General features: G+C 47.4%; 1 protein-coding gene and 1 non-coding gene across 2 annotated transcripts in view; both read right to left on the bottom strand.

Moving 5' to 3' along the window:
- Positions 1 to 1,668: 1,668 nt before the first annotated feature.
- Positions 1,669 to 11,986, bottom strand: XKRX (XK related X-linked). The gene is made up of 3 exons (XM_078147923.1): positions 11,517 to 11,986; positions 8,590 to 8,858; positions 1,669 to 3,075 (listed from the first exon to the last, which is right to left on the bottom strand). Exons 1-3 carry the CDS (start codon positions 11,891 to 11,893, stop codon positions 2,336 to 2,338), a joined length of 1,386 nt encoding a protein of 461 aa, XP_078004049.1. The 5' UTR covers positions 11,894 to 11,986; the 3' UTR covers positions 1,669 to 2,335.
- Positions 11,987 to 12,980: 994 nt separating this feature from the next.
- LOC110192329 (XK related X-linked) overlaps positions 12,981 to 23,651 on the bottom strand; it is a 53,664-nt gene continuing 42,993 nt past the window's right edge. Inside the window, exons 4-5 of the transcript XR_013483664.1 lie at positions 15,520 to 15,726; positions 12,981 to 14,544 (exon numbers count right to left, since the gene is read on the bottom strand). This is a non-coding gene — a transcript (XK related X-linked). The remainder of the gene's footprint in view (positions 14,545 to 15,519; positions 15,727 to 23,651) is intronic.

Raw genomic sequence — 23,651 nt, 5'->3', positions numbered from 1 at the left:
AGGTTTTTCAGGTTAGAGGCTTCTCCCCACCCTCCTGTCTTCAGTCTTCACATTCCCAACATGTTGGGCCACTGAGATTGGGAAGGAAATGGGGTAGAATCTATCTACCAAGTCAAGTATCCTCCCCTGAAGGGCAAGCAACCTGTCAATCCAGTCCAGGAGTGGCCTTCTCCAATACAGATGTTTCCATTTTAGCTCTACTGGGCTTCCTGCCCAGCTATGTGGGCCTGGCTCTATACTTCCATGGTGTGTGGCACTCGAGTCACTGGATCACATCATGCCTGGGACAGATGGCATCAAGTTCCACTTGTGCTCACAGCTGGTAGAAGTTAATAGGTCAGATGGTTATCTCCCAAGGCCTAGCTCCATTATTTACTGGGAAGCAGACCTAGGACAGCCAGTCAGACAAATATCCCAGTGGCAGAAGAGCAGGATTTGAAGCCAAAAGGCCTAGGCTTAAATCCTGGCTCTGCCATCTTGACAAGTCACTAAGCCTCTCTGGACCTCAGTTTCCTCTCCCTGTAAAATGGAAATAATAATAACACCTACTTCACAGGGTTATGGTGAGCATCAAATTGAGATAATGTATGGAAAGTCCTTTGCAAGCATTAAATGAATGTTAAATCCCATCCCAAAGCCACTGCAATTTAAAGTAATTCAGTAGACATTGATTAAGCTTCTACTGTATACAATGCGCCATGCTAGGTACTGGAGATACAAAGATGGGCCTTGTTCTTAAGAAGCTTAAATATATAGCTAATACTAAATAGAAAACATAGAAAAGGAAATAAATACCTGTATCCATCCACGTAGGCACAAGAAGATTGGCGAACGTGAACTACTCACTGTAAAGTGAACTCCTTATGAACAAAGTGTGTGTGGGGGAGTATAGAGAGCAGCTCATCTGAAAAAAAAAAATCTGAGGGTCTTAGATTTAAAGAGGCAACAACACGGTAAGACAGCCAAGAGGGTGAATGGGATCTTGGGCTACACTGAGGGGTCCAGCTCTAAGGAAAAGGGAAATTGACAGGCAATTCCATCGTATTCTGCCCTGATTAGATCTTAGTTAAGGTGGGTCATTGGGAAGCTGAAAAGCATCACCGGGATAGTGAAAGACCTTGAGTATATGCCAGAGGAGGATCAGTTGAAGGAACTGGACATGGTTAGCCTGGAAAAGACAGGTCTTGGAGGGAGAGGTGGTGGGCAGAATATGACAGCTGTCTTCAAGTACCTCCAAGGTGATTCTAGGGAGGAGGGTAGAGCTAGGAGCAATGGAATGGGAGGGTAGGGAGGGGGCATTGCAAAGAGGCAAATTTGGAGTCTCCCAAAGTGAAAGGGCCTGCCTCAGAGACTGAACAAGCATGTAGTAGTGATAGCTTCTTTACAAGTATGGGTTGGACTAGATGGTTTGCAGTCCCTTCAGACTCTCTGATTCTGTACATTTGGGATGAGGCTCATCTCTTTTCTGTCTACTCAGATGGGATTTAGTCATTGAGATTGACTTGATTAATATCTAGCCCCCTTGGAGTGGCAACTCCTCCCCTTCCCCAACTGCCAGGAAGAAGTTGTCCCAAGCATATCCCCCTCTACCCCTGAAATAAATAAGTTAAGTGACAGTATCTAGAAACAAAGTTGGGGGGTCACAGTAAAAACATTTTCAGTCACAGGTCAGCATTGTTGAAACATAATTTATAATCAGACACTAAGAAAACAGCTGGGTTGTGAGAGTAAAAGCTGGCTTGGAGGGATTTATGATGATTGGGGTGGGGGGGGGCAATAGGTGGCCCATGAAGGAAAGTCCTGTGGAGGATATGCTGAGAGGATAGCTTAGGCCTGAAGGGCCACAAGTCAAACTGGGTGTGGCAGAGGACAGACTCTCCTGGACTGCTCAGGAAAAATCTGCGGGTCCTGGGACCCTTCTCCTGAAGCTTGTCAGCTCTAGGGTAGGTGGTTCCTTATGGGCTTTTGCTAATGATGGGCCTTCACTGGTCACTAAAATATAGTGTAGCAGCTCAGCCCTGGAAGCATAGTCATCCCATCTGTGCTGGGAGGTTCCAGATGGCTCCCAGTGGTATGTGTGCGGGTGTGGGTATATGTATGTACACTCTCGAGGGGACATGTGTGTGGGTATATGGGGGGGGAGATGAGAGCTAGGTATAGCCCTTCTTCTGTGGTCTGGACCCTGTGAACTGGGAGCTTCTCACAGCTTGAGGGCCCAGACTCCTACCCCAATGGTCAGGTGACTGCTTTTCTAGGTGGATCATCCTCATACTTTGAGTTGTAGATTTCCTCTTGGCAATCCCCCCCCCTCCCCAAAGACCCAGTTGGGGAAGCATCAGACGATGCTGTGCCTCAACTGACTGGTTGACTCTAGATTCCGTGACCTGGCCCGGGAGGCCCAGGGGCAACAGACACAGTGCAGGTAATCGACTACATTGTAGGAAAAGAGTGAGCGAAGCGGGTGCAGGTACTGATAGAAGAGCAGCATGAAGGCAATGGAGATCAGGTAGGCCACAATGAGCTGCACGGCGACGAAGGTGTGGCAGTAATTGATCAAGATCTTGGTCCCCAGAAAGCGGAACACCAGCACCATGCTGATGTTCTCCAGCAGCCTCACAGTATAGTGCACAGCCATGTGACTCCAGTTCTGAGTTTTTTCCACCAGGTCCCGCTCGGCCAACCTCAACTGCATCGCTGGCCAGCAGGAGAAGTTGATGGCCGAGTAGAGCACGGTGATCGAGATGAGCACCACCAAGGTGCCCACGCGGCTAAAGTTCTTCTCAATATTGTTGGGCATCTGGGCACCACTCTTCCAGAACCTGACCCATGGCTCAAAGAGGATGATTATGAAATTAATCAGAAAGAAGGGCAACGCCTTAATTTTCAAGGTGGCCACAAAAAGCACCAGAATAATCAGGCGGGAGGTGATCTCCAAGCTCCTCCAGATGGTGACACAGATGACCTCCGTGACATGTACATCGACCTTGTAGTCATCATACTTGATCTGGATGGCCAGCATGTTGCAGAGGGTAGCCCCATAGGTGACAGAGATCAGGGCAAAGATTATCAGGATCACTGCAGGAAGATATACAGGAAGGGGGAGGTGTCAGATCATGCACAAGAGGTAGCTTGGTGTAGTGGAAATGATCCTAGATGTGGAGTCAAAGAACCTGGGTTTAAACCCCAGCTGTGCTACTTACTAGCTGTATGATCTTAGGCAAATAATTTCCCATCTCTGGGCCTCAGTTTTCTCTTCTATAAAATGAAGAGATTGCATTAGATAACCTCTAAAGTCCCCTTCAGGTCTGGATCCAAGATCTTATGATCCTATAATCAATCCCTATGACTCAGTGGTCCAAAAACTTAAACGAGGCTCAAATGTTAAGAGTCGGGAACATTTTCGCCCTTGAAGCAACCCATTCCGTGTGCCCAGTTCCATTTGCTACCAACTGCCTACACTCGGTCCCTTAATTGTCCCTCACCTAAATTCACTTCCTGGTGCTCCCAAGTCTCCTTTTTTGTGGATTCAACTTCGGGTCCCTTCTAGCTAGAGAAATGGTAAGTCAAAATAGCTCTAGGGCTTCATTTCACACCCAACCAATTCATAAAGATGCTAAAGAACAGAAATGGTCAATGTTGGAAGGGCTGACAAAAGACAGGTACCCTGATACACTGCTCATGGAGTGGCAAACTGATCCAAACAAGCTGGAAAGCAATTTGGAATTATTCTGAAAAGGATGTCTAAAAAAGCATATGGATTCAAAATGTCCATACACTTCGACCAAGAGATCACATTGCTAAGTATATTAGAGCAGCTTGGTGGTACGGTGGATAGAGTATGGGGTTTGGGATCAGAAGCCCCAGGGTTCTGAGCCTGCCTCATACACTCATCTGGTAGATGAGTGAACCTGTTCTCTCAGTGCTCAGTTTCCTCATTTATAAAATGGGGCTAATTAGGCCTCCTACATCACAGGACCAATGTGAGGATCAAATGACTTAACATATTCAAAGTGTTTCATAAATCTTAAAGCACTACATAAATGCTAGCTATTATTACATACCCCAAGGAGGTCAATCACAGAAAGAAAGATCCCATATACATCAAACAATAAATGAAAACACTTTTTGTAATAGCAAAGACATGGAAACAGAGTAGCTGCCCATCACTTGGGGAATGGCTGAACAAATTTTCGTACACACATGTAATTGAACATTATTGAGTCATATTAAATGATGGATCTGAAGAATTCAAAGAAGCATGGGAAGACTTATATGAAGTGATACAAAGTGAGTAGAGCCAAGAAAATAATATGCATGTGTGCTGACTACAACAATGTAAATGCAAAGAACAAGAAACTGAATGCTATTTAATTACAATGACTAAGTCTGAAGAAGAGCTGAGAAAATGCACTTTGATCTCTTTTTGTAAAAGTGGGAAACTATGAGTACGGAATATTGCATGTATTACACACAGTGACAGAACAAGAACCTTGTCAGAACAAAGTAGTTCTCTTGAACTGCCTCTTTTCCCCCTTTCTTAATTTTTCTTTGTTACAAAGGCTGGCTGTCTGGGTAGGGAAGAGCAGGGTGATATTTCAAAGTGTGATATTTGGAAATAAAGGTGATGTAAAAACAAAATATATCAATACAAATAGTTTTAAATAATAAAAAAAGTGATTGTGTCCTGAAACTAACACAAAGAAGGCAACTAATATAAGACAAGGGTAAATGAGGGGGCAAGAGGAAGGCAGCTATGGCACAGTGAAATGGAAGAGACATTCACAGCTCAACTGGGGAGAGAACCAAAAACCAGCTCATATTAGGAGGAGAAGCTCAGATAATACCTTTGCAAAAAAGCAGTTCTGCCATTTGTATACAATAGCCAAGAAAAACTGCTGGGTCTCTAGTCAGAAGGTCTGTGTTCAAATCTAGCCTCTGTCACTTAGTAGTTATATGACCTTGGACAAGTTACTTACCCTCTGAGCCTCAGTTTTCTCATCTAAAAAATGAGATTAACCTAGATCAGAAGTGTTAAACACATGGCTTGTGGCCGAGTGTAGCTCCAAGCCAATTAAAACAAACTTCCTATCTGATTTGAGTGTAATTAATATTAATAAAAAGAGAAATATAAACATGTCTGGTTTTTTAAGTCAATATACAGCCTGCAGGGATCCTTACATATGGGTTAATGGCCTCTTTTTCTATTTGAGTTTGACAGCACTGTTCCTCAAAGCTAGTCCTTCCCAGTTTGAAATCTGTGATTCCATCATGCTTGGTTATACTTATATAAGAATCTCATTTAATCTTAGGAAAACATATCACAAAGAGAGTACAGTGAGAGGGCAAGTGTAGTAAGGGAAGTTGGATTCAAATCCTGGTGTTGCTGCTTGCTACCTGGGTAATCTGAGGCAAGACATTTCCCCATTCTGGGCGCTACCCAGATCTGATCGCAAGTGATCTCAAAGGTCTCTTCCAGCTCTTATCCTAAAATGTGAAGAAGAGCTCAAAGTTTTGAGAAGAACAGCAGAAGCCATGTGGGGCTTTCAGGCAGGGTGCCTGGGCTTAATTCTGCCCTTTTGGCCAAGTCACTTATCTCTGCTCTCACAATGACAATTAGCCAACGTGGAAGGAGCAGTGCTGGGGAGTAGTGAAGATGCCTAATGGGACTCATGCAGGGCCTGGATGGTTGTTTCTCAGGGATTCCTGCTTGAGATGGGGGTTGGACTAGCTGATGGAGCTCTGGGCTCCCTTCTCACTCTGAGACTTTCTGTTAACTGCTGCTGCTGCTACTATTCAGCTCAAGGATGGAATTCTAAAGACACAAATGAAAACAATCCCGAAGAGGCAGAAAAATGGGATCTTATCTGAAGAGACTGGTGTGGATGCACAGAGAACTTACCAGCCAAGCAAGTTCAATATACCAAAGTATAGAAAATGGGCAGAAGGAAGGCCAAGTAACACAGGACGAATATGGGTGTTGCCCAATCTTGTAAAAATGAGGTCAGGAAAGCTAAAGCCCAAGATGGACTGTGGCAGGTGAGGGAAATGTAAAAACATCCAAAAAGGATGGGGATTTTTGGGGTTATAATTATAACAGTAATAATAAACAAGCAATAACTAACATTTACATAGCACTTTAAAGTTTTACAAAGCACTTTACAAAGATCTCATTTAATCCTCACAACAACCCTAGGAGGTAGGTGTTGTTATTACCTCCATTTTACAGATGGGGAAACTGAGACAGAAGTGAAGTGACTGGCTCAGTGTCACCCAGCTAGGAAGTGTTTGAAGGGCAGAATTTGAACTCAGGTCTTCCTGAATCCAGGTCCAGTGCTCTGTTTAGTCCCAAGAGCAGTGGGGGCAAGGTGTAAAGAGACAAATATGGGTCACAGAGCTGTCTCAAGGTGGGATGAGCAGAGGCTAGAGCTAGACAATTTCTTGCTGGGCATGTCACTGTGGTGACTCCTTTTCATAGACAGATTGGACTGGCTGGCTCCCTTCCAATCCTCCAGTTCTGTGACTGAGCATCCCCTTGACCTCCTTTCAGGGTCAATGTGTTCTAGTGGTAAGCACCTAGAGCCAGAAGTTTGAGATGGACATTCCAGTCCCACCTCTGCCACTAACATGATGTGTGACTCAAAGCAAGTCATTTCCCACATGTAAAATAAGGGGGGGGAGTATAGACTATCTGAGGTCTGAGAGTCGTTACATTTTTAACATTCTATGACTTGTTTCTGATCTGAGAGAGAGGAAGCTAGGGGCAGTGAGTATCCAAGAGAAAATGAGAGGGGACCCCAGAGATCAGCTGCAGAAGAAGTAGCTACAAGTCCCAGCAATGGCCTGAGGGAAGCCCTGCCCAGGGCCAACAGCGCCTTTGAGTGGTAGCGTAAGAGATCAGACACAAGATGACACCTGGCACTTGGGGAACGTCTGTGACCTGAGGCCACCTGGGGGGCCCTGCAGGGATCCATGGGAAGAACTTGCCTGCTTACTTGGGCTGGATTGGTGGCTGGGAAGAAACAGAGGCAGCATCAACTCACAGCATAAATGAAGCGGGGGCCGGTTACTTGAAGGAGTTTGCTACTTGCTCTGAGGTGTAGACAAGCTGTGATCCATATCGATGGCAGGAGCACCCACACTGATGAGGTCCTGAACTTGATATCAGGAAGCCCTAGCCTCGAATCCCGCCTCAAAAACGTACTAGCTGGGTGACCCCGGGCAAGTCTCTTTGTCTCTCTGAGCCTCAGTTTCCTCATCCGTAAAAAGACGATGATCCTAACAGCAGCTACCCCTGACAGTGTTGTGAGGCTCAGGGGAGATACCAGATGTCTCTACAGCAATATCAGTAGCTGATGCTGGAGGTGAGGACTGAGTCAGGACTTTTCTTCTTACTCTAAGCAGCCTTAAAGAGCTTGAGGTAAGAAGGAAATGTATCTTTCCTTAAGGTTCTAGCTTCATTGGCTGTCTTAACTAAGCATCCTCTCCAGGCCTTAGGCATCAGCCCCTCAGCAAGCTTTAGCACCAATGCCCATTTGCAGGTGGGCTTTGGCTTTGCCTCCCAGTCTTTTTCAGATATTTCAGCTTCCTGAAGAACCAAGGCCTTACATGAGAATGTGAACTTTCTGCCCTGCTTAGGGAGAGAACCCCCACCCCCAATAGTGATTAAGCAAGTATAGGAGGAAGTTTGTGTGAAGGTCTAACACTCTAGGAAGACGCCAATGGAGCTCTTTGGGATGCAGGATGTACAGTGGCCACTCACCGGAGCCGTGCAAACTCAAAAGAGTCAGATTTTCTTTCTGAACGTCCCAGGAGGACAAGGAAAGTCCCAGCACCTCCCAGGTTATCTAGCCCACCCCCCTCTGTTTTAGAGATAGGAACGTGAGGCCCCTAGTGGTGAAGGGCTCTGCACAAGGCCAGACCAAGAACCAAAACCAAAACCAAAGAGCAGAGCCTAGATTTGAACTCAGCTCCTTTGAATCCAGATAATTGCTTTTTCCTATTGCCCCCAAGCTGCTGCCTGTAGTTGTACTGAGGATTAGCCCAACCTTGTGCTAAATGACACTGTGCTTGGCAAGCAGACATTCATATTATCACAGCTTCTGCTGGGGGTTATTAATCATCTTATGCTCCCCATTTTCCAGGTGGGAAAATGAGCCAGTGACTGGTTAGGACACATTCCCAGATCACAGAGTTGGGACTGGGATGTAGGCCTTCTTTTTCTTGGCTTCTTGCCCTGGGCCACCTACCTCCCACCCCCACATTCCCCCCCGCCTTTGCTTTTTACCTTCTGGAGGACGGAAGAACTGGTTTTCAAATACCAAAGCCAGCCCGGCCTGATTCCCCAATGAAAATTCAGACAAGACCTAGGACAGGGGGAAAGCATCCCAAACCTGTCCTCCTAGTTGCTGCCTGACTGCTTCCGGAAGCAGAGAGGGCTCGTTGCTGGGCAAACAAGACCCAGAGTGACCAGGGAAGAAGCCTTGCTCACACTAGCTGGAGAAGATGGGCAGACCCTTGTGGGGCAGATGCCTGAGCAGGGCCCCACATGCTAGCTGAGTCCATGGGTGACCTCCCCCTGTTCCCACTCACCTCTCCCTAAGGGCATCTCGGTGGAGACCAAGGTAACATAGAGCTGGTAGGTCAGCTGGGGCACTGAGCCCAAGAAAGCCTGGATCTGGGACATGCGTTTGTAGGCGTTCCGGTGCATGGCCAAGACTCGGATGGAGTGGCCCACCTCCCATTCGAGCAGCACTTCCTGGCCATTTAGAAACATCTTTTTTCGAGTAAGGCTGACATAGGGCTCCTCCTCATCGGCCTTCTGCCATACTTCAAAATACTTAACCAAAGCCTCCAGACATCTGCAGGAACAAAGCATGATGGGAACAGAACCAAAGCTGTCTTTGGGGGTGGGGACTGCCAAAAGTGAAAGTGGGGGAGGTACCATCACCAATGCTGTGTTGCCTGTCCCTTCCTTTCTCCACTCTGCTTGTTTCTTCTCAATATTAAAGGGCCAGTACATCTCTTGCAGTAGTCACAGATTCTTGGAGGTGGAAGGGACCCCAGAAGGTAGCTACTCCAGCCCTTTCCCCCAATACTATCCCTGATCAGTGGTCCCTTGGCTTCTGCTTGGATTCCCCCAGTGACCCCTTCTGCTTTGGGATAGCTCCCATTGCCAGGAAGGTCTTTCCTGATGTCAAGGAGAATCCTCTGATTATATAAAAGCCCTCGCTCCTTCCCCCACACATAGACCAACCTTAGAAGGCTCTTCATTACCTAGCAAATAAAATTCGTTCCCCTTAATGTGGCATTTGGGGTCCTCCACAATTTGGCCCCAACTGATGTTTTTGGCCATTGTATCTCCCACGGACACTCTATGTTATGGCCCACATACTCTCCCACCTCTGAACCTTTACTCACTTATCCTGTTCCCTTCCCCTGGCACACCCTCTCTCAACTGCTCTTCCCCCCTCAGCTCGGTCTGTCTAATACAAGGCTTCTTAATCTGGGATCCACGGACCTCAGGCTTCCCGAGAGAGCTGTCAGGGGCTCCAGGAATTTGGATGAGAAAATGACTTCTTTATTTTCACTCATCTCTGAGAGTTCACGTTTCCTTCAATTATTGAAAAACTGTATTCTGAAAAGGAATCCCTAGGCTTCACGAGTGAGCCAGCCTGCCTGCATGAGAGCCTTAAGGCCCAGCCAAAGTGAAGAAGCCTGGGCTAACTCCTTCCAGGGTGCCCTCCAAAATGAGAGGGTTTGATGGGCTGACTTGGGAGCCTGTCTCTGAGCTCGGAATCTTCCCCAAGCTGTGCACAGTGAATTGTACACTTACCAGACCAGGCCACACGGGCTAGTTGTGCCTGACCTGTGGTCGAACATTCCGAGCTCATATTGGTCTGATCAGCCACAGTCAGACACACTGAATCTTGACTCTAGTGCTGTCATTGTGGCCCTCTTCAAGAACGAAGGACAATCACCGACCACGGCAGAGATAAGCTCTGTGAAGGCAGCAGGCCTGGCTTATTCTTTGGCTCCTACACAGCGCCTAGCCCACAGTTTTCTCTCCAAAAATACTTCCCTTGGGACTCAAGGGATCTGTCAGCTCGCACTGAGGTGGTTCTCCAAGGCTGAGCCATGTTGCCTGCATAACTGCGCCACACCTCCTTCTGACCCACATTCCTTATCTCTCTTCAGCTTTCTGTCTGGCATTCAAGCCATACCCGTTGGCATGCGGAGTCCCGAGCTGATGCATTCCACTCTCCTGGTCTCAGGCACTGTGTTACTTTGTCTCCCTACTCTGATGCCTTTAACAATGAGACTAGGGGTGCTCTGGCTCCTTCCAAACCTGCCTGTCTAGAAAAAGGCCTCCCTGCCAGGGATGGGACACGGGGGCAGAGGGGCTGAGTTCAGATCAAACTGACTGCTTTTTATTGCTTATGTGATCTGGAAAAAGTTACCCCTCCTTCCTCTTTAGGAGGCTGGACTAGGGTTCTGAGGTTCCTCCCAGCTTTAAATCCACCTGAATAAAGGCTTTCTTGATATCATGAAATCACCCTGTTATAACATGCCCTGGGAGAGGTGCGGAAGGAGGAAGGAGACAGGTAGCAGTCACTGCCCGCTTCTAACTGGCAGGAAGGTTCCTGGGGGTCCCTCCAACATCTGGGGGCTGGGGAGGGACCAGCCATGAAAGAGCAGAGTGGTGCTCACTGCTAGCTGTCCGGCTTCAGACAAAGTGGCCCATCTGGGAGATGGGAGTGGAAGCAGGTGGGGGTGGGAGCTGGGGGAATGTTCATCAATTGGATGGGAATTCTGGATATCAAACAGAAAAGACACAAGGCCTTGTAGCCCTGGACCAAAGGATATATGCATGCAGAGGCATGTGATGGTTCCCATGTCGGCTTTCTCGGTCACATGATCATATAACAGACAGCATCCAGTGATAATAAAACAATCCCAAACCCAGTGGGGTTTAGGGGTAGCACAGTAGCTCATCCTGGTGACATTTCAGTGGTGTGGAAGGTCTGTGAGGGCCGCCCCTGGCATAGCACCTGACAGAATGTACATGCTTTAGAAATGCCAGAGGGACTGGATTTAAGGTCCCACATGTGTCTCTACAGCCTCAGATACTTCCTAGATGTGTGACACTGGAAAATAATTTCATCTCTTGTGGCTTCCATTTCCTCATTTTGAAAATAGGAATACTCATAGCTCCTATCCCAGTGGATCACTTGCTAGAGATAACACATATGTGGAAAGCACACTTCAGGTGCCAGCTATTATTATTAGATGGGGGAGGGAGCGAAAATGGTGCCAGTCTGGAACAAATGCTATTCCTTCTCAGCACCAGTGCGTGAGAAGTCTGATACCTACTTTGAGGCACACAAGGCAGGCACTGTGCTAGGTTCAAGGAAGATGTCAAGATGAAAATGCAAGAAGCCCTCCCTGCCCTCCAGGAGTTTACAGTCTATGGGAAGGTCACTACAATGAGTCAGTTGGACAGAGGGTTGGTTACTCACCTGACAACTGGTCCCATGAGGATGAGATGCATAAACAGCAAGAAAGGCTTATCTTTGGCCAGATCCCTGTGGACGAAAATGAGGGTCAACTGGTCCATGATGGAGGCAACCAGGAAGAAGACAACAGTGTATGTCATCCAGTAAGTGTCATTGCTCTTTTGATAGACATTAGCCATGTACAAAGCAGACACTGCCTCGCCACAGTAGAGGAATGTGGAGAAGAGAATGCTAAATGGAAATTTGCATTGAGAATTGGGCCCTCGGATAATGGACTCTTGTGGGTTTGGGTGGTGGACAACCACATGGTCTCTGCTTTCATAAATCCTGTCGATGCCCAAGCTACTGGCTGGCCTCAGGTGGTCCTCTGAGGGCTTCATGGGTTCAGCTGCTTGCCGAGATGAAACAGAGAAGGAGACATTCTTGGACCTTGAGGGCGACCCGAGAACACTGATTAGCTGGAAGAGGGACTTCCTCTCCTTGCTGGTTTTGGGGAAGGAGGGGATGGGGACATGGCTTTTGTTTGGGTCTGCCGTGGTGGTGGGTGCTGCACTTGCCGCTGGTGTGTGGGCTGTCCAGAGAACCAGTGGTCACCCAAGTCAGGGTGCTCAGAGGACTGGAAAAGACCTGCCCCCACTCCCCAGGGACTTCCCTCCTTCTGGGACCGTGTAGAATGAGCCAGCTTCCTAAGGCTGGTCCTCTTGCAGGTGGCCCAGAGAGAGCACAGAGACCCCCAGGGGAGTTCAAGTTCAAGGCTTTTGCCTCCACCCTAGTGACCCTTGAGCGGTGACCAAGGGTAGGAGAAGAGGACTGGGCTTTGACAGGTGAGTGACCGGCAGATGCCTGAGTATCCTGGGCCTTGCTAGACCGTGCTCATCTCTTCCATTGCTGGCTTGCTCCACAGTGACCTGGGACTGCTCCCTGGGTTCTCCTGTCCCTGGACAAACCTTGACTGTCCTGTGCAGAGTTCTGGCTGAGTACAGGGATGCCGGAAAGAGGGGCTTCAAGATCTTGAGCTCTGGGATGGGGCAGGTAAACAGGAACGGTGGTCCCAGGATCAGCTCTCTGGGGAGAGAGACAAAAAGAGCAAGACAGGAGTGAGTGAGATAGGGGAGGGACACAAAGCCACGGGGACAGAGAGATAGACAGACACAGGGACAGGAAGAGATGCAGGGAGGTGGAGGTGGGGCTAGGCAGGGGGGAAGAGAAGAGATAGAGAAGACAGACAGACACAGAGAGGTGGGGTATGGGAAGGAAGGAGGGAGGGAGGGGGAGAGAGAGAGAAAGAGAGAGAGAGAGAGAGAGAGAGAGAGAGAGAGAGAGAGAGATGGAAGCACACACACACACACAACAGGCAAAGAGACACGGAAAGGAGCAAACAAAAGAACAGTGTGCTCCTAACCTCCACCCAAGGGTAGAAGCAAAGCACCACCTCCGTGTCCGTGCCTGGGCTGTGCCTTGCCTGTTGCTCCGATAAGCTCAAGGGAGCTGGTCCTCCAGCACAGGTGTTGGGTGGCTGACCCCAGCAGTGACCACAAGGCAAAGGCTGGGAGTAAGGGTGCTAGGGGAAGGAGGACAGGAGAGAAATGGGTGGGACTAGCCAGGGACAAATCAAAGCAGCCTGCCTGCCTGTTACAGGATAGGAAGGCACTTCGACAGGGGGATGCTCCGAGGCAAGGGAGGAAAGAGAGGCCAGCGGGTGGCTTCTGCCACTCCCCCGAAGCAGCTGTGCCCACACTGGCCCTGACGCCCCAGCCCTGGAGGAAGCATCGCTCTAGACGGGCTGACTCGCTGGTAAAGGCAGAGCGTCCTCCAGCCTCACCGGCTTCCCACGCATGGGCTCACACCCTAGGGACTCACTTACTCACCCTATGGTGCTTAAGTAGGTGGCTCCGCCTTAGCTTGGGTGGGAGCTCCCTAGGTCCTACTGCCCATCAGGTTTTCAACTCTACAGCTTCCACTTGGCTGCCAACGTGATTTTCCTAAAGCCCACTGGTCTGGCCGAGTCACTCCCCTACTCAGTAACCTCCAGGGGCTCCATCTTTCCAGCAGGATCAAATACCTGGTGTCCTCGGCTGCTAGTGCCTTCCTCTCCAAGTCTGCCTTCTATTTACATGGTCTGTTTCTTGCACGTCCCCAGTTCTTTACATGTTATCTCCCCCATCAGAAGAATGGGGGTTCCTTGAGGGGTACCCATAGCAATTAGCACAGTGCCTGGCACAGAGTAGGTGCTTTAAAAATGCTGACTGGGAAAGCAGACCCCAAGTTTGCCTTTCCAGGCTGGAGAGGTAATGCTAAAATCACTGAGTTAGAACTGGAAAGAAGCTTAAAGGCCATCTAATCTATTCCTCGCCAAACATGCCTGTGTTTACCTCAGTAAGGTACAGTGGCTTGCCCAATGTGACAGAGGCAGGATTTGAATCCAGGTCTCCTGACTGCTAAATTGGGTCTTTTGTCTCAGCACCACACACGCACACGCACACACACACACACACACACACACCCCAGGCTCATCCTCCATAGACTGTGTCTTGGTTGCTCCAGCAGCAAATTGGTAAGAAAAAATAAAGACTATAATACACCAGAAGCTAATTCCACAGCAGTAATGCTCGGTCAGCTTTTGTTTCACAGATCTCATCAGAATTAGGATTCCTGTGGGGCAGGGTCTGGTCCTGTATCCCTCACTTTGGCTTGGCATGGGGCTGTATGGGGGAGGGGTGGCAGGCACCTTACCAGCCTTTCCTCCCAGGCCCCCCTCCTTGCTCTTTCCCCTTCCCTGGCCTTCGAATTCCCCAGCACTTCTGCTCCCTAGTCTTTTTGGGCTCATTTCCGGGTTCCTAGTTCCCAGGCCCTAACAGACACAGCTGGCCTCTGCTTCACACTCTTCCTTTCTTCAGTATGGCTGGAAATGTTGAACTGCCAGGGCCTCGATAGGGTCAGTAGGATCTCCTGTGCACACATCAGCTTCCAGGCCCTCCCCAGCCACTGGCCACTGGCTTCCCACGCTTCCTTGACGGCAGTCAGTACCGACCTGCAGAACAAAGAATGGCTGACCCATGGGCTCCCTGCACCTCCACCCAGATCCCCAGATCTAACTCGCACTGAGTGCAAATCCCTGAAGTGGGCCCCAAACCTCTCACTTCTCCCCAGAGCCCCTCAGCAGCAAAGGACCCTGGGGAAGGGGGATGCAAAATTGCCATACAACACCCCTTACTTACTCACTGCCAGCCCCTGAACCAGCTCTGGTCTACAATGCTCCCTGCATCCTGCTCCTCTGGCCCTAAACCGCTCCTTTTCCCTGGTGCCAGGCCAGAGGCTCACAGGCCTGGAAGGTACCCCAGAGGCTGCCTCGTCTAACCTGTACACACCTGAACGAGAATTACTCCGCCAAAGTTGCCCTTTGGGGTCCCTGAGAGCTATCCTGCTGAGGCTGCAGAAGGCAGAGTGGGGCACGGTCAAGCATCAAGCTATGCTAGTGGTTGGTATTCTAGTTTGGCCTAGGGAAAGCTCCACCTACCCTTGGTGCCTAGACCGGTGCCATCCACCAAGACAGAAAGCTCGAAGTAAATATTTGCTGCTGCTATTGGCGGCTGAGCCAGAAGCCCCAAGGTAGAAATGAATGTCATTTCAAGTTGCCAGCCCTTGCTGGCTCAGCCTCGTCACCCGTGGGAGGTAGGTTACAAATCCTGACGCCCTGTGTCCTAGGCATGCCAAGAGAAGGAAGAGGCACGCCCACGGATTGCCAGCTCACTCAGTTGGAGAGCTAGGAATAGAAGGCAGCCTCTGAACTGCCATCAGGAGACCTTTTCCTGAGTTTTTCCTTTTTCTCTATCTCAGGAGCTCCCAGTTGATGCTGTCAGCCCATGGACAACGAAGGCACATTGGTGCTTGTTTCCTAAAGGGCCGGTCATGCTCCAGTAGTGGACTAAGGAGGGAGAAGGGTGTGGAGCAGGTAGTTGGAGAGACTGGGGAGACTGCAAGGAAGGCTCTTGCTCCTCAGCCCCACCTTTTAGTGTAGTAGAAAGAAGCAGGTCAGAAGACCTGTCAGTTTGAATCCATCCTCTGCCCCTTAAAAGCTGTGTGACCTAAAGCAAGTCCCTTTCCCTCTCTTGGCTTCAGTTTTCATCTGTAAAAGGAGGCGGCTGAATTCGGAGTCCGTAAGGTCCCTTCCCAGCAGGATCGATGTGTCAGGTTCAAACACTGGCAAAGGGTCCTGCAAGAGAAGCCAGGTGGCAACAAAGGTGAGGGGAAATGATCGATCAGCAGTCCTGGAATGCCCCGGGCAAACTGGAAATTAGACATTGGGCTCCTTGTGAATCCCAGCCAGTCACCAGCCTGAGCCTGTGGGGAAGGGAGTAATTGGATGCCTATGGCACATAGCCAAGCTTGCTGGGAGAGTCGAAGCCCCCTGAGGGCAGATAAGGGCCATTTCGGTTTTGGTTTTCTATCCCACTGCCTAACACATAGTAGTAGGTGCTGAGGAACTGATTTTGAACTGACTACCTCCTGAAAATCTACTGTTACTCCCTATTGCTATTGCAGGATGAAATCCAAATGGTCCCTGAAATTCCCTTCAACTCTTAAAATGGATGCTGCTGTGATTTCCGGTTTTCTACAACCTGCCTCCCACCTACCTTTCTAATCTTATTTCCTATTACTCTGCATCATGGCCTTCTTGTTCTAGGTCAGACTCACTATTCTATCTCCAGCTCTGGCACCTTGGCACACCAGCTGGCCGCCATACCTGGAAGGCTCTTGCTCCTCAGCCCCACCTCTTAGAATGCCAAGCATCCAGACCTCCAAGCCCCATTCAACTACCACCTGCCACACACCTGAGAGGTGACCTCCTCCAACCTCCAACGGTCTCTCTCCTCCTGGAAGATGACGCTCAGGCACTAGCTTCTGCATAAAACTTTTCCTGATCCCCCTAACAGCTTCTTCACCTCATTTATGTCATATGGACCCCTCAGGCAGGAAGGAAGCCCAGGGAAGCCTAGGAAGCCTTGCTCAGAATCAGGTTTTCAAAGAACTGAAAGAAATGCTAGATTTCAGTTAGAAGTTAGTGAAAAGAAAGGCGTCATTTTTCCCCCATCTGAGTTAATGGACTCCCTAAAGTCTATGTAAGGTTACTAAGAATATAAGCTTAAAACTACACTGAGACTTTTGGGACACCCTGTACACATACATATGTGTACACATGCACATGTGTCTATATATGTATGTATATACACATGTATATGTGTGCAGGTATATATGTGTGTATGCACACATATATTAATATTGACACATATACATTATGTATCTATGCATGTCTTTGTATACCTACATCTATACATATGTGCATATATACACACATCGATATTGATATTGACATCTATATCTATATACCTCTAGTCTAGAATCTGACCCGAGTTGCATTGTACTTGCTCCACACAGCAGGAATTGTCTATGAAAAAGTGTTTACTGGACGTTTATTTCCAAAGTGTATGTGTGTTTGTGTGTATGTGCACATCATTGTAATTCTATTGTTTTGTTTTCTCCACATTCTGGCCTTCAAGCAACATATTTTCTTTCTTTCTTTCTTTTTCTTTCTTCCTTTCTTTCTTTCTTTCTTTCTTTCTTTCTTTCTTTCTTTCTTTCTTTCTTTCTTTCTTTCTTTCTTTCTTTCTTTTTTTGTGAGGCAATTAGGGTTAAGTGACTTGCCTCGAGTCACACAGCTAGTAAGTGTTATGTGTCTGAGGCCAGATTTGAACTCAGGTCCTCCTGACTCCAGGGCCAGTGCTCTATCCACTGCATCACCTAGCTGCCCCCAAGCAACATATTTTCTATTACATTTTGACATGAGCCTTCTGCTCCAGTCAGACCAATCTCCTCACTATCTCCTTCATAGGTCATGCACATCTCCACCACCAGGCCTTTGCTCATGACATTCCCTCTGCCTGGAATGCCTCTCTTTCCCCTGCCCCCTCTAAATCTTCTCCTGTCTTTAAGACTCTGCTCAAGTCATTCTTCCTCCATTTTCTTCCACCACCCCAGCCCGCAGTGATTTCTGCATCCTCCGAACTCTTACAACATGGACAGAATGTACCAGTCTTTGGACACTTGTTGCTTTAGTCCAGACCTGTGATATTAGTGTGGGCAACTTTAGTGTGGCAACTCATCTGTGACTTCTAGTCTTAGAGATTCCTCTAGGGGCACTGGGAGATTGTGATAACATGGTAATTACCACAGCTAATGTCAGTATCTAGAGGTTTTCCTGACTCGAAGATCCAGTATGCAATACTGCCTTTCCTCTGATTAAGTTCAGCCCATGAGAAAGGTCCCCAGCCCCTTGGGTATACCTTCTTTGGAGGGCTTCTGGGAAGACCTTGGCAAAGATCTCCCAGAAGGACAAGGCCAGAGTGGTTAGATCCTAGACCCATTTATACAGGGGGATACTGAAGGATCTGTCCAAGCTCATGTTTGTTGTTTCCACAACACTCTCTATCCATCTCATCCTCTGCCTTCCCCTTATCCTTTTACCTTCAATCTTTCCCAGCATCCAAGTCTTTTCCAATGAGTCCCATTTTCTCATTACATGACCAAAATATTTAAGCTTCAGCTTCAGCATCTGTCCTTCCAATCAATGGTCAAAGTTAATTTCTTTAAGCATTGACTGATTTGATCTCCTGGCTGTCCAAGGGACTCTCAGAAGTCTTCTCCAGCAGTGCAATTCAAAAGCATTGATTCCGTGGCTCTCAGCTTTCCTTTTCCTGGACTATAGTCCAGCTCTCACAGGCTGCATTGCTACTGGGAAGGCCACAGCTTTGACTCTACAGACCTTTGTTGGCAAGGTGATGTCTCTGCTTTGTAGTCTGCTGCCCAGATTTGCCATAGCTTTCCTTCCAAGGAGCAAGCAAACGTCTTTTAATTTCATGGCTGCAGTCCATGTCTACAATGATCTTTGAGTCCAAGAATGTAAAATCAGACACTGCTTCCATTTCTTCTCCATCTGTTTGCCAGGAAGCAAAGGGTCCAGTTGCCAAGATCATAGTTTTGGGTTTTTTTGATGTTAAGCTTCAAACCAGCTTTTCCACTCTCCTCTTTCACCCTCATCAAGAGACTTCTTAATTTTTCTTCACTTTCTGCCATCAGAATGCTATTATGCCCTTTTCACAGATAAGGAGGATAAGGCTCAGGGAGTTCAGGTGACTTGCCCAGGGTCACCCAGCTAATAAATCTCACAGGTCGGAGTTAAACCCAGGCATTCTGGGCTGTGGGTGCAGCATGGTACCTACTATAGCCACTGCCTTACTGAGATAACCCAGGTGAAAGCAGGGTTTCCTGGAATCCTATTTTCTGCTCAATACCCCATACCATAACACCATCGATATTAAATGAGGAAGTCCCATAACATCACTGTATTCAAACTGGAAATTTTCATGATTGAGTGATCTCCTGGGATTTGCTTAGATCAGGGGTGAGGAAGCTGTGGCCTTGAGGCCACATGTGGCCCTCTAGGTCCTCAAGTGCTGCCCTGTGACTCACTCCAAACTTCCCATAACAAATCCCCTTAATAAAAGGATTTGCTCTGCAAAACTTGGACTCAGTCAAAAGGCTGCACCCGAGGACTTGAAAGGCCACATGTGACCTTGAGAGCCACGTTCCCCACCCCTGGCTTAGATGCCACTACTTGTACTTGATTGCTCTCTGGCTGCTCCAGTGTGACAGAGAAGGGGTGAAGCCTCCATTCCATTGTGGGCCATTCTATGATCCAACAAGCATCTCTTAAACCCCTACGATGTGCAAGGACGTTGTTACTTCTGTTATTACAAGTTGACACAGACAGAGGCCTGCTCAGGTTGCGCTGTAACCTGTTTTCTGATCCCCTAATCAGACTTCGGCCCAACCCAAGTGTTCCTGGCCAGTAGACAGAAGGTGAGGACATGGAAAAAAGGCTTCTGGCTCCCCCACTACCTTGTGCTGCCATAACATAAATGAGACGGGGATACAGGAAGTCAGAGAGAGGAAGAACGTGAAACACACTGCTTCCATTTCATTTGTTTCCCCCTACCAGAAGTCTTAAACTGCAGCTAAATGTGGAACTTGATTACTAGAAGTAATTAAGGGCACTCTCACTTATCTTAAAATGCAAAGTAATGTGGCTTAGTAGAAAGAGGATGAGGATAGGAGCGCAGACATGCAAGTTTTATTCCCATTTCTTCTATAGGTTAACTATGGGACCTTGGATAAGTAACTTCTCCCCTCTGTGCCTCAGTTTCCCCCTCCATAATATGGAGATGAGGGCAGAGTGGAGTAGTGGATAGCCTCTGAGTCAGGATGACCTGGGATGACAAGATGACCACTCTGACACATACTGGCTTAACCTCAAGCTTTCTAAACTCAACTCTCTAAAACAGCATGTTGCTAAACGGTGACTGATCTGCATTGAGAAGAGCAAGTTTCCACACCTCAAATTCTCTATGCTGGTGAAATCACAGACCCAGATCCTGAAAAAGATAGAAGTAATAATTTCTACCTAGCTGGAATGTCAGCAACTACTGGGGTGACAGCATTGTGTTAGAGGAAGAATGATGGAATGAGCTGGGCGTGCAATTCAAAAAATGAGAAAGCCAACAAATAAACCACCCCAAAAAGCACAAATGAGAGACCCTTGAAGATTAGAAGAGAGATAGATAAATTGGAAACTAAAAATACTATAGGATGGATTAAACAAAACGAAAAGCTGGTTGTTTGGAAAAAAACTACCAAAATTGATAAGCTTTTGTCCAAGTTGATTAAAAGGAAGAAGGAAACTCAAATTAACAAAATTAAAAAACAAACAAGGTCACAACTAAGAAATAAAAAGAATTCTCAAAACCCACCCTACAATTATGTGCCAACACAACTGAGGATTCAAAAGTAATAGAGGATTATCTGCCCCCCCCAAAAAAATCCCAAATGAGCAGAATACCAAATAGTGATCTTAAATAATCCAATTTCAGGAAAGAAAACTGAACTAGGTATAAAAGAACTACCAAAACAAATAATGAAACCAAAAAACCCTGCTCCAGATGGATTTTCAGTGTAATTCTGTCAAACTTGTAAAGCATAATTTATATCGATAATACTTAAATTATTCTCAAAAGTTGAGAAAGAAAAACCAGTCTGCCAAACTTCTTTCATAGGCCAAATAGAGTACAGGCAGTTGATCAAGGAAAGAGAAAGCGAAGACATATAATTGTCCACCAATACCCGTAACGAATATCAGTTCAAAATCTAAGTCAAATCCTGGCAAATGTAATCTCCCCAAATCATTCACTATGATGAAGTTAGGAAAACAGTAAACACAATTAACTGTATTAACAACAAAGGCACCCAATTCTCTCAGTTGATGCAAAAAGACCTTTGACAAAGTATGACAATCTTGCTTTAGAAAAAGCAACCAAAGCATAGGCGTAGTGACATGTATTTTTTTTTAATATGAAACAAAGTGTCTGTATAAAACCAAAGGCAAACATCTTATACAACGGAGGTATACTACAAGCTTTCCCACTAACACAAGAGTAATGCACTGTTGGTGGAGGTGGGAATGAGTCCAACCACTCTGGAAAGCAGTTTGGAATTACTCCAAGAAAGTGACTAAGATGTTCAATCCCTTTGGCCCAGAGATCCCACTAGTAGGCATCATACTCCAAAGAGGTCAATGACAAAAAAGAAAGGCCCCATATACACCAACATATTTGTAGCAGCATTTTCTGAAATAGTAAAGAACTGGAAATAAAGTAGATGCCCATTGATTGAGGACTGGCTAAGCAAGTGGTGGCAAATGAATGGGATGGAATATGATTGTGCTAGAAGAAACAATGAATACAATGCAGTGAATACAGAATGAAATAGGCAGAACCAGAAAAACAACGCCTGCAACAATTACAAGAATGTAAATGGAAAGAGTAACAACAAAACCATGTTGTTCAGTCCTGTCTGACTCTTCATGGCCCCATTTGGGCTTTTCTTGGTAGAGATCCTGGAGTGGTTTGCCATTTCCTTCTCCAGCTCCTTTTACAGATGAAGAAACTGAGGCCAAAAGGGTGAAGTGACTTGCCCAGGGTCACACAGCTAGTAAGTATCTAAGCTCAAATTTGAACTCAGCTCCTCCTGACTCCAGGCCTAGCACTCTATCTACTGGGCCACCTAGCTGCCCAACAAAACTATACAAACCGTGTAATTATGATGACCTATGGCCCCAAAGACAACATCTGAGGTGGTCTTTCTCCCTCACTTCTTTGCAGAGGTGGGGGATCATGGGTGTGGTCAACAAATATAGCATCAACCTTTAGGAATAGATTGGTGCATTCTACAAATGCGAGCTAGTGTGATTCTTAAGCTGGTTTTCCCTGCAGGACCCTTGAACTAGAACAGCAGTGCATTGACGTTCTAGGTAAGTTTCCTTGCATACAGTCCCACCAGCTATTAGAAGGGCTTACCATTAACTACCCCAGTCTTGTCCTGGCCCCATCTGGACAGCTGCCCCACTACCTGCGCACCTCAGGGATTAACTGTGTTAACAACTGACAGTTTATACCGATATCATAGCTGATATTTCAATGGCACTTTAAGGTTTACAAGGCCTTTATCATACATTCATTATGTCATTTTTTCCTTACAACAACCTGTGAGGTAGCTACCATTATTATCCCCATTTTACAGGTGAGGAAACAGAGGCTGAGGGAAATTAAGTAATGTGCTCAAGATCACGCACATAGTAAAAGCCAGAGGTGGAATTCCAACCCAGGTCCTCCTGACTCTGAATCCAGCCCTCTAGCCATTATAATATGCTGCCCCGGTTGCTTCTTCAGCAATTCTATCTCTGCTAGTTCTCCATCAAACTAACTATGCTAACTTACTAGAAGCCTTTCTCATTTGTCCTAGATAAACCCCACTCTTCCCCAATCCGATGTTCCTCAATTTCATCCTAATCAACAGAGAGCAAGCCTAATTCATATTGGCACGTTGCAACCCACCATGTCCTTTGCCTAATCCCTTGACTTCATTGTGTCCATCCTGGCCTAATCCAGACCCCCACTGTCTTTTCCAATCAAACCTTTTCCTCCCCTCATCTCAGTACAAGGTGAGAACACAAAAGGAGGCTCATTTCAGAGGCATACATGCCAAGATTGACAGAATGAAACCCCAGTGGAAGAGAAGTGGGCAGAAATCCTCCCTGGGTGAGCACCGACAGGCCAGTAACCGCTTTCTTCCAGGCAGTGCTCAGGATGTTAGCTTACCAGGGGTGGGGAACCTGCAGTCTTGATTTTCCCCACACCTGGCTTAGACCTAATTTCCTTCAGTTAGTGGGTTTGGGGAGAAATAGGGACTATGAAGGCCTTTAGCCAAAGGGCCCCCACTCATATAGGAATGCCTTCTGCTGCCTCTCAATCACCATAAAAGGTTTTAGCCACACGGCCTCAGTGACTGTCCAGTGGCCTGTCCCCAAGACTGAGAAGGCCTAGTGTCACACTAGGTTCCTAGGGAACACTGACATGAGGAATGAGGCTATACCAATTTGGCCAGAGCCCCCGGAGGGAGTCCCTTAAGATTAAGGCCTTTCTGTACTGTCAGTGAGATCTGGAGCTAATGGAATGTCTTGGTTTATATCCCAGTGCAGTGCAATAAGCTAGGGCCTTTAGGACTCAAGTGGCTTGATCTCCTACTCAGAACCAGGACTACATTCAATGTTCCTGCCCTGTCCATCTACTCACTGGCCGGGAGAGTGGCCTGGAAGCTGCTTGGGTAACCAAGGAGCCAAGTTCTCAAACAGAACTTAGACTGAAAACAAAAGTGATCCCCTGACCTCGAGCCCTGTGAAGTTAGTGGTCTGCAGCTGGGGTGTTGCACAAATCACATGTCTGTGTAAATTCCAGAGCAGTGCTCTTACAAAGTTCAGCCAGGGCCTTTCAAGGCTCTCCTATCATCTGGCATCACGTACGCTCAACTGCCGGGCTCTGGATTCTCTCCTCTTAAAGGCAGCTAGGTGGCGCTGCAGTGGACAGAGCTCTGGGCCTAGTGTCAGGGAGACCCGAGTTCAAATTCTGCTTCAGGCACCTACTAGCTGTGTGACCTTGGGCAAATCACTGAACCCTGTTTGCCTCTGTTTCC

Source organism: Phascolarctos cinereus, unplaced genomic scaffold (genome assembly GCF_003287225.1).
Source record: "Phascolarctos cinereus isolate Bilbo 61053 unplaced genomic scaffold, phaCin_HiC Scaffold_8;HRSCAF=390, whole genome shotgun sequence".
In the NCBI taxonomy this organism is placed as follows: Eukaryota; Metazoa; Chordata; class Mammalia; order Diprotodontia; family Phascolarctidae; genus Phascolarctos; species Phascolarctos cinereus.
The sequence above is the reverse complement of the archived record's forward strand: the minus strand, read 5'-3'. Positions and strand labels throughout refer to the sequence as shown.

What these genes read in the sequence shown, in the direction of transcription:
- XKRX (XM_078147923.1), bottom strand. Translation starts at nt 11,893, where the DNA reads ATGAAGCCCTCAGAGGACCACCTGAGGCCAGCCAGTAGCTTGGGCATC. An exon ending in CTCATGGGACCAGTTGTCAG is followed by an intron (nt 8,859 to 11,516) that starts GTGAGTAACCAA and finishes TTGTTCCTGCAG; the next exon opens with ATGTCTGGAGGCTTTGGTTA. An exon ending in CGAGATGCCCTTAGGGAGAG is followed by an intron (nt 3,076 to 8,589) that starts GTGAGTGGGAAC and finishes ATCTTCCTGCAG; the next exon opens with TGATCCTGATAATCTTTGCC.